Consider the following 17,426-nt stretch of genomic DNA (forward strand, 5'->3'; position numbering starts at 1 on the left):
TACAATTTGAATAAAGCCTTTTAATGGAGAACTAATTATTTATGTAAGTACATAGTAGAAATCGTCAAAGAAAATGTCAGTAACATGAATAAACGTGTAGTTTACCCACTGAAATGTCAAATCTAACTAAAAAGAGAAAATGACGTCTTCTCTGCTATAGAAGATCTTTAAATGATCCACATGTAAAAATATTTTTCATTATAAATCTACTTTTTTTTGTCTCTGCAGAATCACATGAGAAACTCTTATTCTACTGCGCTCGGTGTTCGTATGGAATCTGCTCTGTAGTTCACATGAATGTTTAGTGTTGCAGCTCTCGCTCTCTCAGGATCCCTGCAGAGAAGCCACGTACTTCTGACGGATCTCGAACTCATCCGCAGGCCGGTTGTAAGCTTTCCACACCGGCTCCCCGACAAACAGCCTCATGGCTTTTGTGTACTCCTGAAAAAAACAAACACAAACAACAGAATGTGTCATTTAGTCCTACAGATCAACAAGAAATTAACTTGTTAGCCTCCCTCACAGAAGCCAGTTCACTTAGCTAGCCAGAAGCTAATAAACTAGCAGCTGTACGAGTAAGACTTTGAGTTCAGGCACTCTGAAGACGAAGGCTGACGCTGAGGCTGAATTTCCCTTCTTTGAAGTTCCTAAAAGAATAAAATAAATAGCTGCCAAAAAGAGCAAATTCTCTAAATGCTGAAGACTGGAGCTTCAATGCTTCATTTATATCTCCTGCAGAGGAAACATTATTCCTTTATGAAAAGAACAGGGAAGACACAGTCCCATAGTTCATTGTGAATGTGAATGTGACAGAACATTTACAAGTTCATTAAAACAAGGCATGTAAATGGTTGAAGTAAATCTGGGTTTATCTTAAATCCATTTTATTCCAGGGTCTGGGTGAATGCTTTTTGTAAGGATAGATTTTGGGGCTCTAGTGCCTTTCTTTGATAGGACAGTGGATATAGATGGACACCAGGGAGAGCGAGAGAGAGAGAGAGAGAAAGGATTCAAACAACAATCGCCCGCTTGCAGAACCACAGCCTCCATACATGGGCCTAGGTCATTGGCACTCCATGAATACTGGACTTTGATTTGCTTCAGAGAGTCAACTTATTCTTGACAAATGGACACCTGAGAAGTATTTCCTGTGAATCTCTTCACCTTTCTCCATGATTGCACTGTGAACACATCAGCCTCTATCAGTCAAAGCTTCCGTTTACAAATAACACTGCCTGTTAAAGAACATTAATCTCTCAATAGGAGGGATTTATTCATCCATTTCTCATTTATTTTTTGATGACTTGAATGCAGCTAGAAAAGAAAAAAACTGAGAAGAAATTGAAGACATTTAATTTATATTTTTTGTACATTTTATTTGTTGTATTTCTAGTCCCAAAACTTCTCGTTAAACCCAACATGACCCACATTCACCTGACAAGTCCGGATAAAAGCCATATTTCAAGATATAAAAGGCAAACATTTTACAAAAACTTTCTTGAAATAGGATCTTGCGTAATTTGTTTCTTGTTGCATTTGCTGATTTTTTCAAATTAAAAGCAAGTAGGGCTTATTTTGTGTTACTTTTTACCTGGATTTATCAGGGGAAAAATTCAATTGAAATACCACTTTATGCAATTGTAATGAGATTTCCAGCTTTTAGTCCCACCCTCGAGTGTCAACAGGGAAGCTGTCTGCTTCTTAGAGAATAAAGGAAACTTGTAAACACATAATGTTTTTCACCTGTTTGTCTACTTTCCGTATAAATCAACAGGCTCAAGACCACCGACCATGCAGAAGACGCTCGTTTAGTAACTCCCCTCCCTGAAGAAAAACTGTAGAGTTTGTCAAAATGTCAAAGTAAACCTTTCCTAAAAGTAAAAACAAACAGAGCTCCACTTGCCCCTGGCTGAAGTAAAGACAAAGCAGACATTCATGGCTCATCACACAGCTGCAACACTTTGATGAAGCTGTGTCACTGAGTCTCTAATGGACACAAATATGTCTTCTTTGGACATGTCAACTAGAAAATCATGTTAAAAACTACGGTTAAATTAAAACTCATCTGTACATTTTTTGTTTGTATTCTGCCGTATGGAAACACCGGTCAGCATGTCCTCTCCATATTTGCTTCAGTCTTATTCAAATATTTTTATTTTCTGCAGCAAACTGTCCTCAGGTATCATTTAAATGTCATCTCATGTACTCCGGTTTACTGTGGTGTATTGCTGACACTGTCAGAACATACACACTACCAAATCCATGAAGCAGACGACTTCAAGAAATGTGGCTTTAAATGAGGCTCATCGGCAGCAGCCGCCATGTTGGAAATCCTGTCTCAGTCTAACTTTCAGTCAACATAAAGACAGATGCAGAATTGAAAAAAATCACCCCCTGTACAGTGTGTGTCCATGAGGACAATAACTAATCAGACCTATATCTTTTTTCTACCAGGCTGTAAACATGTTTATTTCTGCTGTAAAAACTGTCTTTTTTCAATGGGTGTGTATGTGACTCTCGTGCTCTTGGAGCCAGCCTCAAGTGGACACTTCACGAACTGCAGGATCTTGCACTTCCTCTTTGACTTCATTTTCAACACTGGCTAAAGCCTTTTACCTTAGAACTGTGAAAACTACTTGAAAGGCGTCTATTGTAACTAATTAGTTGACAACAGCCAATCAGAATCCAGAAATTGACTCACACTGAGATATAAAGTAGTATATGTAACGTACGGTCTCATCCGGGGTGAAGCGGTGGTAGATGCCAGCAGGGAGTGTAATCAGGTCCCCCTTGGCCAAGAAGATGCGGATCCACCTTTCCTGTTTGTCCCTGATGTCAAAGTAGGCGTGGCCATCCAGGATGTAGCGGATCTCATCGTCCAGGTGCAGATGCTCTGAATATAAAACCTTCAACTGACCGACACAAAGAGACAAACAGGCCTGAATGATGCAGTGTCACTGCCCCCCCGCCCGCCACAAAAGGACACAAATGTGAATGTAAATATTTTTTTCTATTCACTTTTAGTTGTAGTCTGACTTTTTTCCCCAAACAAAGAACCAGCTCTTCAGGATAAAAACAAATATTAGATTTATTCTAAATGTCAGGGTGTTACCTTTTCATCGTAGTCAGGTAGTGTGTCCCTGTGAATAGTGATTATGTCCATGTAGGAGTAGCCTTGATCTTTTCTGATCTTTTCCAGCTCGGGGTCGTTCTCATGGATGTCGGCGTTCAGCTGTAACAACAGAACAACAGCTCTGATCAGACACTAAACGTTAAATACAAACATGTGTGGAACAAGTTGGCTGTAAGAGATTGTTTAAACTAATGAAGGGAGCCGACTACCACATTAATAAGTACAGTGGATTTGTTGTTACACCACCTGGATAGTTGGACTTATTCCACTTATACATCATTAAATGAGCTGCTATTTCAATGTCTTGAAGATGAGATATCTTTAGGGTTTATATCTGGCAACAAATTAGAAAATAGTCAAGAAAAGGATATGTGTCTATTCACTTTTATAACCACTTAATGGGGAATGTGTATGTTTGACTCTTTTCTCTCTTCTATCACTTCTTTATTATTTATTCATTCTCTTTATTGTTTTTCCCTGTCTTAATGCTTTTCTTCCTGTGGACAGGTGTTGTTTAGAACTAGCATGTATGCTAAAACACTTAGATAATGCATCTGGTTCGTCCAATGTATCTGTGATGTCCATGTCAAATAAAGTCTATCTATCTAATATTATGGTATTCTGAGCAGTGAGCGTTAGAAGGCTGAGAACAAGCATGTAAAGAAATAAAAGCCTTATATGTGCATTTACAACAATCATGGGTCGAAATCATGCAAAAACAGCTGAATTAATAAAACCAAAGTATCAGTCTTTAAAATGCCTTCAGGAGCTCATATGGGCGCGGTCACACTAGTCAGCTCTTACTGCTGATCTGAGACAAATTATCTGAATAGGTCAGATTAGAAATAATTTCCATCACTCGTATGTCATTTTTTTTAAACTATGTATTAAATCAAAGTTTACATGAGTCCCTAACTGTGTCTGTTATGTAATGATAATCTGTCATGTGATAATACCCATACGGCCAACTAACCTGCAGGGTGCTGGAAGTTCAAAATAACAACTTCATCCAGGTTTTTGTGTTTATTCTCACTGGCTTTACATCTTCATTCGCTTCTGATTTTTGTACATAACAATAGTTTCAACTTTTACGAGCTCAATCATTTAAAAACTACAGCCAAAGAGTGGACATATTTGTTTTGATTTGTAGTTATATAACATGAATTAGTGATTAACTGAGAGAGGCTTTGTTAATTATTAAGAAACAATGTCAAAGGAAAAAGTTGCCCTTTGCTAAACAGAGTACTGATAGAAACATGCATGTGTTAGTTTACAGCTGTTATGAGGAATGCATTGAACCAGCGTGTCGTACCTTCCATGAAAAGACCCCCAGCTCCCTTAACTGGTCCACAGACACGGACTGGTTCGGCTCCAGTCTGTGCGGCTTTTTCGGGTCTTCTTCCGAGCTGTCCATGAACCACGCTTCTATAGCCATGTTTCAGAGATCCGCACGACGTTTCTGCAGCTGCTGGACTTAAAACACAGTAAAACACACTGAAAGAGAGTACGACAAGTCTGCAGACACACTTCCTGTTTATGATAGTGGCGCATGCTCAGTTAACGTGAACCTACACAAGGCTGTTTCTGCAGGGCTTGGGGGTCTGCAGACAGGCTGCATGTTTATGGAACTGTAGATAATAAACGTCTTCTTTCTGAAAATAAATTTACAAAAGTTATTTAATAAAATCACGCTCAGCTAGGCTATCTATTTTGGTAGTTTTACTTTGAAGGGTGGCGCCGGAAGTCGCTACTTCGCATGACTTGTCATTCAAAACTTTTTCAAGAACAAATATGTACAAAATAGAGCATCATTAATTTTTTTAACATGAGTCAATTCTTATTTCCATGTCCTGTCTTTCATTTAATCTTTTATTCCATTGTTTGCTTTAACGCCAGGAGGGGGCGATATAGATATATCCCCGTACATTGACATGTTTAAATGTATATTCATCCACTCCATGTAGTTTTGTACTTTATCTCTATTTGTCAAGCTTTATTCTATAAGTTTCAAGAACCATATTTATGTATTTGTGTATTACATACTTTGCCATTGTAGTGTAGAAGATTCTGATTTTTCCAAACTTTTGACTCGTTATGCTGAATCTATTTTCTGTTTTCCCTTTAGTTTGTTTGACACACAAGTCAAGGACATCGAGTAATTACCAACTTATTGACAGTTTATTATGTCATTTGGCACCAAGAGTTAAAAGAAGTCACATAAACATGTTGTATTTCAAGATTCAAGATTTAAAAAAACGTTATTGTCTATCACATATAGTGGCAGAAATCTATCTATCTATCTATCTATCTATCTACCTATCTATCTTCAAAGTTGGGGAGCATACCTGAATTTTATCATTTGGAAAACAAATTTCCGACTATTCCGTCATCGCGTGAATGCAGCGTTATTTCAGCGTTACAAACATGAATAGATGTTGAGTGACCACGTGATAATCTGTAGCGTGAAAAAAAGTTAAATGTCGACGAGGATGGGATTCGAACCCACGCGTGCAGAGCACAATGGATTAGCAGTCCATCGCCTTAACCACTCGGCCACCTCGTCGATGCGACCCACGGTCCCACATTGCCATTCTGTAAACGAGATGCGTTCAATGTTGATAGAAAATAAGCCTTGTGGTAGGTAACCTGCACATCATGACAAACACGGTGGTTTTAAAAACAGGCTAAAACCTCCTGCATGCAGAGAAACAGCTTTCAGAGAGATGACTTCTCTCCACGTAAACATTGCATATAACCTACTGTTACTTTAATTCACTGCTGCAATCAAGAAAAACTGATTGTAAGTGTCCAAAATCGATCTGAAAGTTTACACAAATGTGGTTATTGGTTTGCAGCTAAACGTGTAAGCTAACAGCGATAGCAACGCTAGCTCCTAACAAGAAGTGTTAGGAACAAAAAGGCCTTTGTGTTAAGGCTTTATGTTTGTATGCAGTGTAACAAGCAATGCATATTATGCTACATTTTGATTATTTCACATTAAGGATTGTTAAATAGAAAGTGTAGAAAGCATTACTAAGAAGGAAACGGGCAGGGAATACAACTTTATGCACACAGCCTTCCTGATGGGAAAACTATAACACCAAGGCAACGAACATGAAGACAAAAGTCTGTAAAAACTAGGTCAGATTTACGTTTTAAAATTCCAAATACAGACGCAATTTAAAGTTCTGTATTAAGACAAATACAAAAGTGTGACAGTTTAACCACCAGAGGGCGCCACACTTCAGTAAGAGACAGACTGCACCCCACCTGGTTCACCTGGAGGGTGTTTCATAAAGCCGGATTTGTCCAGAGAGCTGTGAAATAAATGTCACACTGTGTGATATGACTTGTTTCAGGCCGAGAAGACAAATCTTCAACTATCAGCGATAGGAAAATGTACATGTCTGACATTTTGTGAGTCTGATATCCCCCAGAGAGTCAGTGTCCTTCAATTTCAAGGTGAACCGACACATCATCCTCCACGGGAGGAGAAGACGTCATGAGGCTGTGTCATATCAGCTGGCACTGAACATTCAGTGTGAGGTTACTGAACACACACCAGCATATTTCAGCACATTTGGCTTACAGATCTGCAGGGATTTATATCTTTTTCATAAAGCCTAATGACGTGTGTTGCTGTTCCTATCGTCATATTGAATTTCCTTTTTCTCAGCTGTATATTTCAAACTTGTAGTTTAACATTTCAGCTTTTAATCCAGAGGAGGAGAAAGTGCACTTGTGTGTGAAAACATTCAGATAAATTATTTAAAAAACAAGAAGAATTTGTTATAATTTGTGATAATTAAATTCTCACAGAGGTCGGCCACTGACAGTTTCTTACTCAGCCCTTTAAAGTTTATGTAATCAGAGATATGACCTCAAATATGCTGAAAACCTGCCTGATTCTTGCAGCAGGGTAATATATGGTTACTGAATTACACCGGAGTAAATGACAGTAAAGCAACAAAAAGCAATAACAGAGTGCACGGTCACAGATGTAATACTTGTGCTCAACTCCTCTGAGCCATGTGCCCATGAATAATGTAACTTTATTGACTATTCCAGACAATTATTGGCTGTGTTTGGTTGAATCTTTTCTGTTTTGTTATGTGCTTAAATTGAATAATTAAACTTTATGTAACTGAAATTTTACTAATGTTAGATTAGTTTTGAGGCAGCTAAGGTGGGCTATAAAATGAAGATGTTTCAGTAGTTAATCTGGACTGGTTTATTATTTAATTAGTGCTGCACAGCTACACCAGTGTGATCTGAAAGCATGACTTCTATGGCTTTCAAACATGCACTTAACTCCTGAAGTTTTCAAGGTGAGCTGCATGTGTGATCACAAACAGCAGAATCTTTCACTCAGACTTCATGCATAGTTTCTCCTGCCAGTCCTCTAATATTTTTTTCCTCAGAAAGTCTGAGTGAGCTGATGTGAAAAGTTGAACGCAGCAGATTATAATCAGGAGAATTCCTCTTGAGCGAGTGGGAGGGGTTGGTGACGTTTATTCCCTGCGGTCGGTGCACGACCTTAGACTGTACTGTATGCATGTGACCGTTGTGATCTAGGTACATGTTAGGCAGGGGTGTTTCTTCTGTAAATGTTCAATGATGAAATCATGAAACAGACTGTTGATTTACTCCATTTATTCAGCCAAGGTCAGACAGAACAGGATGAGAAAGACAAACCTTTCATGTTAGCAGTCTTGAAGCCACAGCCTACAAATTGCTTTCTATTTGTATGCTCCTAAAAGGCTAGAAAGGTGACATCACCCTTACTTATAAATGTCAGACATATACATTCCAGTCTGAGCAAACCTTGTTTCCTTTCAAGCTCACAACATTAACCTGGCTCCTCTCCAAATATAGATCTGCTGCTATGAGGGTCTGACACATACTGTTACATCTATACAAACCTAAAAAGAACCCTTACATGGCTTACACAGATTTAAAATAATATATCCACAAAATGACCAAAATGAATATATGAAAAAACAAACTAACAGTACACTTATTTACAAGTCTGCATTATGTTTTCTGTTCTCCAGTATGTTCTTCTTCCTTTGTTGATTTTGTGATTCTGTCATCTGCACATAACATTTATATAAAGGCAAATATTCTCATTACAGTATCGCATAACGGGCTCAGTTTCTTTGTCCGCCGTTGATTACCCGTCGTTCTTTTTAAGGTACAACTTACCTCAGGAAACACCCCATCCGCTGTGAGGTGCATGTGTGAACAACATCAGGATGATTTCAGGGTGCATATGTGAAAACGGCTTCAAAGTGCTTATTCAGTGAAATTCAGTATTTAACGTTACACATTATGAAATATGAAGGAGAGTATGCACAAAATGACTCACTGACCTCCAGAGATTCCGGTTGGTCCAACAGCATTTGGACTTCTCTGGAGTTCCAGTTTAGTTTCTTTCTCTGTATTAGTAACCCAACCATAAAGCCAGGATCTTTTCTCAAGAAACTGTACTTTATCATGCTTTTACTTTGTATTTTGTACGTTCTTAAGCATTGATTTCCGACCTTAATCTCATTGCGATTTACGCGTCACCGCTGACAGCCCTACTAATAAGTAATTAGTGATGCACCAGATAGATCCTTTGTTGCATGGGGAAAGGAAGATGCATTAGTGTGCCGGATTTGAAGGAGCTTTTGAAATGTGACAGCATTCAATGCACTGCTGGGACGTAATCAAGTGCACCCTCTGAAGGATGCAGCACCTGAAGTGGGACACAGACAATCTATGGTTTAGATGCCCACCACAGGCTGTTTCACTCTTAGTGCTTATTGCTAGATTTTAGGCGTCATGTTATTTCCATGCCAAAAATATGAAAGATATACTTTAAGTGATGAATCAAAAAACAATTAAAAGTTTTGTCTTGTTCTGAGAAAACCTTGATGAAAATTCAGCGGCAGGGTCTAATTTAGTTTGGCTAAACCCCACGTCACATCTCATCTCAGAGTCCTTTGAATGTGCTCCTTCATGAGAAGCAAGCTAACACTGCAGGTGCTGTTTTCAATTACGCTTATCAGCCTGGAAGAAAAAGCAGCCACTTTTATCTGTGCGTTGTCCAAATCCCTGCAGAGGGGAATTCATATCATCATCCTTATCCCACAATATTCATATTCTGTCTTTACCAACACCACACACATCCACCCACCTACCATACTGTACAAGAGTCTATGAGCCTGTGCAGCTCTGTCTGTCTTTATTCAGCTCTGATTCCTGCTGAAAAACACAGAAACAAACGTCAGGAGTTTCTGGAATCATTTGACCAGGAGAGAAATTTGGAGGTGCCTCACTGCGATAAAAGCCCCAGTCTGCATTATGTAACTTTCCTTTAAAGTCCCAGTTTGCTTTCTACCAGGTTCTGAAGGGAGGGAAACACACACACACACACACACACACACACACACACACACACACACACACACACACACACACACAGAGTTTTCTGCAATGGCCAACATATCAGCCCACACTGCTTCTTTCTCTGAGCTCAGGCCCAGGTTTAAAATAGCTCCGCTCCCTCTCAGGTCCTTACCATGATATTTGTGATAGTCTTATATAAGCAGCACCTCCTGATCTTCTCGTTCTCTTCCTCATAGTGTATTTGCATCCCCTTCTGCCTGCCTATATCTGTTTCTCTTTCACAGCTCTCTTCCGTGGCTTTGACAGAGGAGGAAACGGGGGGAGAAAAAAAAATTGTCAGAGCAATTTTCATGGCAAAGACAGCCGGTGTGCTCCGGCCCAGACAGACTGGCAAACATTAAAATCCTCCTGTTTTCAGCTTTTGTTGCTGCTTTTTGTCATGTGGTAGTTGAGGAATGAAATGAAACGGATATGAACATGCTAAGGGATGGATTTCACTCGTCCTAATTGCACCAAAGAGACAGTTTATTTTGTGGCAACTTCATCTCCTGCTACGCAGATAACCGGTTTGAGTTGAGTTCCCTGCATGCTGTGAAACTCAGTACCACCTCCATTGATGCCTGCGGATATTTGACCAACAATACAAGTCCAAAAATTAGTGTTCCTGTTACAACAGCTCGGAGAGACTAGCACACCTCTCAGACTGACTTTGGTGGAAAACTTAAATACAATCTAGAATACATTTTACATTTACAGAAAATTAAAAAAAGCTTTGCACTCCACTGATGTTCAGTTTTTTAGTTTTCAGTCATGCAGCAGAAGAAGGAGTCTTTAGTAATGTTGAATGTTTCTGGGTTACTTTCTCTGAAACCATCGGCTATTTTCTAACGAATGTGAGTTTGTTTGGAAGGATCTTTGGATTTTTCGCTTAAGTTCACTTTTGTTTTTTAAACATAGGACAGATTGTTAGCTATACTTGAAGATATCTGCCTTTTGCCTTCCTGTCCCAGAATCCACATACGCCCCTTAACTCTTATCCTTCAAATAAATAAAAGACATGAGGTATTCAGACCAAAATGTTTTTTTTACCAGGCTCTAACTGTGGCTATTTCTGCTGTGTGAGGGACTTTTGTGTCTTTTGGAGCCTGCCTCAAGTGGACACTAGAGGAACTGCAGTGTTTTCCCTCTGCATTGGAATAATTTTCAACACTGGTGGTTGTGGCTGAGTATAAAGCAGAGAAACTCAAGTTATCACCCCATTTACTGTTTGCAGGGAATAATCCGGACTATGACCTATTGCGTTCCTGCAGCCCTCCCAGACAATGTTAGGAAATGTTCAGTGCAGTGCATGAGTGAAAGTGCTCATGCTATCTATAATCAATTCTGCTAATTCCTTCTTATCTTCTGTTACATGCCGTAGTGTTGTGTATGTGTGTTTGTTCCTCTCTCTCCCTCTCCTGTTGCTCTGCAGGCTGGTGCTCTCCCTTCAGCTGGTGATTGAGCTCACCTGACGCCATTTAGAAATGAAGGGACTCAGCGAAAAAAGCAGGAGAGAGGAGAAAGCAGTGACCAGTGGGGGTCAAACTGTGATCGGGTGGAAACGAGCGCTTAACTTACTTCTGAAGTGGAAGAAGGGTGTTGCCATAGTTAATAGTTTCCTTTGTTAACTAGGATTTGTGTAGGTGTTTCATTTTGTCAGTGTTTGGCTTCTCTTTAGTTATTCTGCTTATTTTCAGTTAAATTGTGTACCCACTTTAAATTGTTAAATAAATCATTTGTTAGTTTTTCTAAATCCCCGTCTTTTTTCTTCATTCCCGATTTTCAATTATTATTGTTACTCCCCTCATCCTTTAGCCATTTCGGGGAACGTAACATCTTCTAATTTAACTAACAAGTCCATCTGAAATCGTACAGGCCTGCATTATGCACATGTTCTCTTTCCCTCCCAACATCTAGATTTAAGGCCATTTAAGGTGGCACAAGCAGGTGCAGGTAAAAATAATGACGACTATAATCAGGATTCATGATTGTTGTTGTCAGTGATGAAAAACCTAGATTCTAACCTGGCAATGTAGGCGACTCTCTACTGTAGAGACTGAGATGCAACCTTGAATCCTGATGCCTTCCACTTTATATTCTTGCACACTTGTGTTCGAGTGAATGTGAGATTCAGCAGCTCCTTTTTCGTCCTCCTCTCTTCACACATGCAGTGCATACAAACAGCCAGCACCCACACAGAACTACACACACGCATAGACAACAACAAAAGCCAGCAACCACCCACCCACACATGTACACACACGCCCACACATGGTCAAAAAACCTCAAAAACAATGTGAAGGATAGACACCTAGGAGACATGGAGAGGCAGAGATAGACACTGATGCATCCACTACTGCTCATGTTCTGTACGCCTGCTAGCATAAATACTAAATGTACGATAATGATACTGAAATGAGGAAGACATAAGGCTACAGATAAAAGACCAGCTGAGGGATAAGCTCAATTATCTGCTGTGTTCGTGTGCAGCAGGCGAGTTTAAATGTGGATGTTGTGTTAATGGTCACTGCAGACACAGTGGGCAGATTAAAAAAGGTGTTGTTGTTTTTACACAGCATGGTGGCATTTTGTATTTCTCACATGCAGCTCTATTCGTGCAGGTTTCCATTTGATATTTTGGTAAATAATCACCATTAATCTAACCGCCTGTGAACAACAAACTGCCCCAGCAAGCCACAAGTGTACACAGGATAATCAGACAGCATAAGGCAGTTACCCACCTGCACAGGCTACTTCCACACCAATACATTTTAGATTTACAAAAACACAAAGCTTTTCAGTCCTTCCAGGATTTTGCAGGCTCTGTAATTGTCACAGTCTAAAATGCCTGATTTCGCAGCTGTTTTTTTTTTTTTATTTGCAATGCAAATTTGCAGTTTCTCAAAATATATATTTTCTGTGGAGTGTATTGCCCCTTGTCAGGAACTGAACAAAAGTTTGTCCCTCATTCATCATGCCCCTGTTACGTGATCCTTCATAAAAGTTTTTGGAGAATGTAAAGACATAGCTCACCTTGATGTCTATTCAAGCTACATACACAGATCAAGTAACCCCAAACTGTTGTTTTTTTCCCATCATGAGAATTCTTTTTTACTCCTCATTTGCACATACTCGGCCACGGTCCGTCAGCGCCACTGTTCTGCTCCGTCGGATGGCGTGCGCCCTGTCCCCACTGGGTCCGTTACTGGAACGTATGCTCAGCAGAGCTCAGCTGTACACACATCTCAGGAGAACTACAAGATCACGTGGGAATAAAGTGGAAACCTTTTGTCTTGAGGTAGAGGTTATTACATAATGTTGATAAAGTGATGGAAAATACATACAGTCTGTATATTGTTTTATTCAGATATTGACTGGACGCTCCGTGCGTTTCTTTGTCTGACTTCCTGTCCGGGTCGATCTATTCTGTCCAGCTTGAAGCATGCTTGTTGTCAAAAATAGACTAGCAGCGTATTTGAACGAGGCAAAGAGAAGTGGAGCTGCTGGCACGCTCCGTAGACAGACCTCAGCGCTTGATGTGGACACAGGAGCATTGACTAAAGTGTGTGCAAATGGCGGCGTAGTGCACGGCGCTGACCGTCCGCACACAGAGTAAAAAAGACACAGAGGGTTAGAATATGAGTCCCATAAAAGAAAAGACAGCGTGGCCTTCATTAAAATACTTTAAAAATATATATATATTTATAAATTCAATGGCACGTTCAATGCATTAAATCTGTAATGTAAGTCACACCCGTTTATAAGACACAGTTTGTTTCTTGGAGTCTCCCAGAGGGAAGTAGATTTAAACTCTTACTGCGTGACGATTTCCATTTCGCTCAGCAAATTCCACAACCTGCACTTTCTTAGCGGCTGTGTGGCTCTTCTAGAACCATTTTCACCATGTGGAGTTTGTAATCCTGCTAGCTGCTAGTGGTGCAACACATCATAAATCTCACGCTTCAGATGGGATCATGAAAACCGTCTTTTAAAAAGGCTGAAATGTCTTCCTATTTGTACAGCAGGTGTCCATGACGCCCACATGCACTAATTAAATGCTGCCTTCTTTTCACTGAGGTTCAGCACAGAGATCAGTGGGAGCAGCAGTGCATCTATTTTAAACAATGTTGATACATTTTCCATGGATCACATGCGGTCTGCGATGAAGAATGGGGGGTGTGCCGAACGTATCACAGATCAGCTGTGATCCGTTTCACCACTATAGCTACCTGTACGGTTATGAGCTCTCACCCTAACATCGATAGTTGTGAAGCAGTGACCTACAGCCCATGACCAATTCGCTTAGAGTCGCACTTCCCATCTCCGCTGGTCACTTTTTGTCTTGAATTTAATACTTTTGCACGTCTTGATATTGTATACTGGTGAATTCATTGTCTTCACATGATGTCAAACACTTGTGGAAGCACCCACCTGGCCTGACAGAAAGGCTTCCTACTGCAGCACACAGCAGAGAGGTTGCTGGTCTCAGTGGCCTCCTACATGTTTTAACCAGTTTTATTCTGTATTTTTTTTAACATTAGAGAGTTAGTTGTTGTTCATTTCAATGCGCTAGCCAATGAGGAGAGAAGCTCAGGTTCTACGAAATCCCATCAGAGAAAGAAAACCGAGAGAGGAGGAGATTATTATTAAACGCTCCGTTGTTACTTTAGGGAACAAGAGAATGGACTTCTTCTAATCCTGCTATAAATGCTGTGGTACCTTAATTTAAATATAACCGCATTTTAACGGACATTACTGCCCATGAACACTGACTGAAAGTGACAGCCGACAGTGATTCTGATACTATATTGATAGCTAACATTTACTAGCTAATCTAAGCTAATTAGCTTCACCTATGCTTTGATGATGAATAATTTATTGCCTTGATTAGAAGCACTTTGGATTGCCTTGTTGCTGAAATGTGCAATTTGAATAAACTTGTCTTGCCTTACCTTCACTTCCCAAATAGCAGCCTTACTGACCCAGCCTGTTTGTTCTGGAAAGGACTTGAAGGTTTTAAGAGATTTAAATATTGTACAGGGTGAGGAATAAGGGTAACAAGTGCCAAAACTTGCAGTTTATCTTCTTAGTTGATCTGTGGTTGTCAGGTGATGTAATAGTGTTGTTTTGAAGATATGGAAAATGAACAAGTCTGAGCTGCAGCTCTGCAGAGTGTTCAATGGTGATGGCCACTTCATTATTTATTTTTGTCCTCAATGATTTAACGCCATGTCACTTGACTGAAAACTATGAGTTGGTCACACAGGTATTATTGTATACTGTAGTACACAGCCTACTTTTAAGATGAAAAAATGTATGTGTCTAATACAACACATTGTAGGATAATTTGATGAATGTAACCATAAATTAAAAATGTGCAACTCCGCCCCCCCTACAGGAAGGCCGAAGGATGCGTATGAAAGCTTCTGGAACGATAAACAAACACATTTTTAACTTTACAAATAACCTTCATTTGCAAATGGATTAAACCATTTTTATTCATAAAGGTCCATTTACTTGTTAGTGTGAAAGCAGCTTGTCCAGAGGAACCTTTTTGTAATGTTACTAAAAGAAAAAAGGCCCAATCAAGAAAGAGCTCAGACCCCTCCAATTTACAACCAAAATTCTGAGTTACAAATTGGGGATGTCAGCTGGTTAGACAAGGAAAGGAAAGTATAATGAAGAGACGGGGTCGAATAGGGAAGTGTAGAAACTTCTGTCTTTGGAACTTTAACCATACAAGAATAAAAGTCAGGGTATCTCATCCTCCAGATTCAATCTTTAAACAACCTGGGCCATGGTACATATAGATCCACTGTGGTTGGACCCACTATTATTTTTAGTCTGCTGTCAAGTAAAGCTTTAGTGTTGGATCCAGTACAAACTGTTTACATCTCGACTGTGTCGAATGAGTTGCTGTCAGGTGAGCGTGTCTATGTTCCCTCAGTATTACTGCAGCAATGAATACAAGGCTGCATATCCAAAACATAAAATACGATGGGGTTGGGGGAGGGGGGAGGGGGGTTGCAACAACATGCATTATAGAAGGGCCAGCCCTGATGCTGGGCAAATGTAGACCTGAGGGAACAAAGGGATGACCCTTAAAATAATCTGCACATCTTTCATCTTGTGTCATTTGTGAGATTAAACTATAATCTAAAAGATAGTACTTATACGGCACCCCACTTAGAAAACACAGTGCCCAACAAATCTCGCCTGAGTTGGAAAAAGAACAACTTCTGTGAATTTGAGTCTTTGCCCAATTTGTGTTTATGCACTGACTTTGTGCAGAAGATGCGGCATAAAAAAATTGTTTTTCTTTCGCTTTCGTTTTTCAATTCCTCTTGTCTAAAAAACACGTACAGTTTGTTTATCAAAGAAGCTTTTATGAGAAAAAAAACACGGAGGGTTAACAAGACTGCAGCATTGTTAAAAGTGTCACTTCACTGCAAGGCCTGGGTCGGTTATAATCCGCTGGTGAGTTTGTAATGAAAACACAAAAACTTTCTATGCTTATATTCATTTTTCTGAATAGATGAGTCACGAAAATGATCAAAACTTGTAATTATCTTTCTCCAAGACATCCATTCAGTGCAGCTCATTGTGTTGCATTTTTAAAAGACCTTCTTTGCATTTCTCAAAGGAGTTATTGGTGACACACATCTTGCGGCTTTAAGGCATAATAGAGAGAAAATAGTGACCTCTACTTTGAGCTACATGTCTACAATCACCTCATTGTAGGAGAGCGATGAAAACAACAGCCTATGTGTTTATTTTTTACCCAAAAAGTTACTTAAATCCAGTCTCCCATCTTTCTTTGAGTGCACTGATCCTCAAAGTTTGTTCAAATTGGTTCAAGAATTACAGTAAATCTGGTGGTATATTCTTACAGACTATGTGACAAACAGACTGTGTCATCTGGCCCAATAAATCTCCACAGTCCCCGCGGTGGCTGAAGAAGTGGCACATAGATAAAGTATTCATAAATGTAGTCTCTCTCTCTCTCTCTCTGGCCTTATTCTCAGTGCTCTAATTAATCAGCCCTAAATAGATGGACAGACCTACATTACTGACACAACTCCTTATTCAACATGTACTAATAGACAGATGGTATCACAGGCTGCATGTAAGTGTGTATGTGTGTGTGTGTGTGTGTGTGACTGAGAAAAATACTGTTTTCATAAAGACACTCAGGAGAAGCTTTGGTAATAGTTCTTGTACCAAAGGTTGGGAAATGTATTCTGGTCTTATGCCAAAACACCAGTGACACCAGATTTAAGTGTCTGAATAAACTTGTTGGGAAATGAAGTTGGACTCCTGTCATTGGGATTGTTTTGGTTTGATGTCGATGGAAAAGTTAGCTGTTAGCATACAGCATTGCCCCTCTTTCTTTCACAATTGCTCTGTAGGGTTAGAAATTTGACATATTACAAAACTTCCTCCACAGGCGTTAAACAACCACTGCTGAAAAAGGATCATTATAGTTTTTTGCACTAAATTCCTGAAGCTAACAAATAGACAACAGCGCTCAGTATTCATAATCAGTCGCTGTCACTAGCCACATAGTTTGCATGTGACTATCTTGCGATTGCCTGAATGATTATTTTTTAATCAATTTGTTCACTGAATGACAAGTGGCAAAAATGCTATTTTACATTTTTCATTGCTAGCAGTTATCATTCACATGCAAAGTTAGCTGACTTCCTTCTATTTGTTCTCAGAAGTCTTTGTTTTGTTAGCTAGTTTATCACTAAACTCTCTCAAACAAACAATGCTTTAAAGAGGTCATCAAAGTCGTGCGCTTCAATCCTGCAGCCTTATGGTTGCCTCACACAAACAATTGTTAACATTATTTTAATGA

At 39.6% G+C, this 17,426-nt stretch overlaps 1 protein-coding gene and 1 non-coding gene across 2 annotated transcripts; both read right to left on the minus strand.

Moving 5' to 3' along the window:
• Positions 1-4,676, minus strand: adi1 (acireductone dioxygenase 1). The gene is made up of 4 exons (XM_061063557.1): positions 4,446-4,676; positions 3,113-3,232; positions 2,733-2,912; positions 1-441 (listed from the first exon to the last, which is right to left on the minus strand). The coding sequence occupies exons 1-4, from the start codon at positions 4,566-4,568 to the stop codon at positions 325-327; spliced, it is 540 nt and encodes a 179-aa protein (XP_060919540.1). The 5' UTR covers positions 4,569-4,676; the 3' UTR covers positions 1-324.
• A 938-nt stretch (positions 4,677-5,614) lies between these two features.
• Positions 5,615-5,696, minus strand: trnas-gcu (transfer RNA serine (anticodon GCU)). The gene has a single exon. It is a non-coding gene; the product is annotated as a tRNA-Ser (tRNA).
• Positions 5,697-17,426: the final 11,730 nt, after the last annotated feature.

Source organism: Labrus mixtus, chromosome 18 (genome assembly GCF_963584025.1).
Source record: "Labrus mixtus chromosome 18, fLabMix1.1, whole genome shotgun sequence".
Lineage (NCBI taxonomy): Eukaryota > Metazoa > Chordata > Actinopteri > Labriformes > Labridae > Labrus > Labrus mixtus.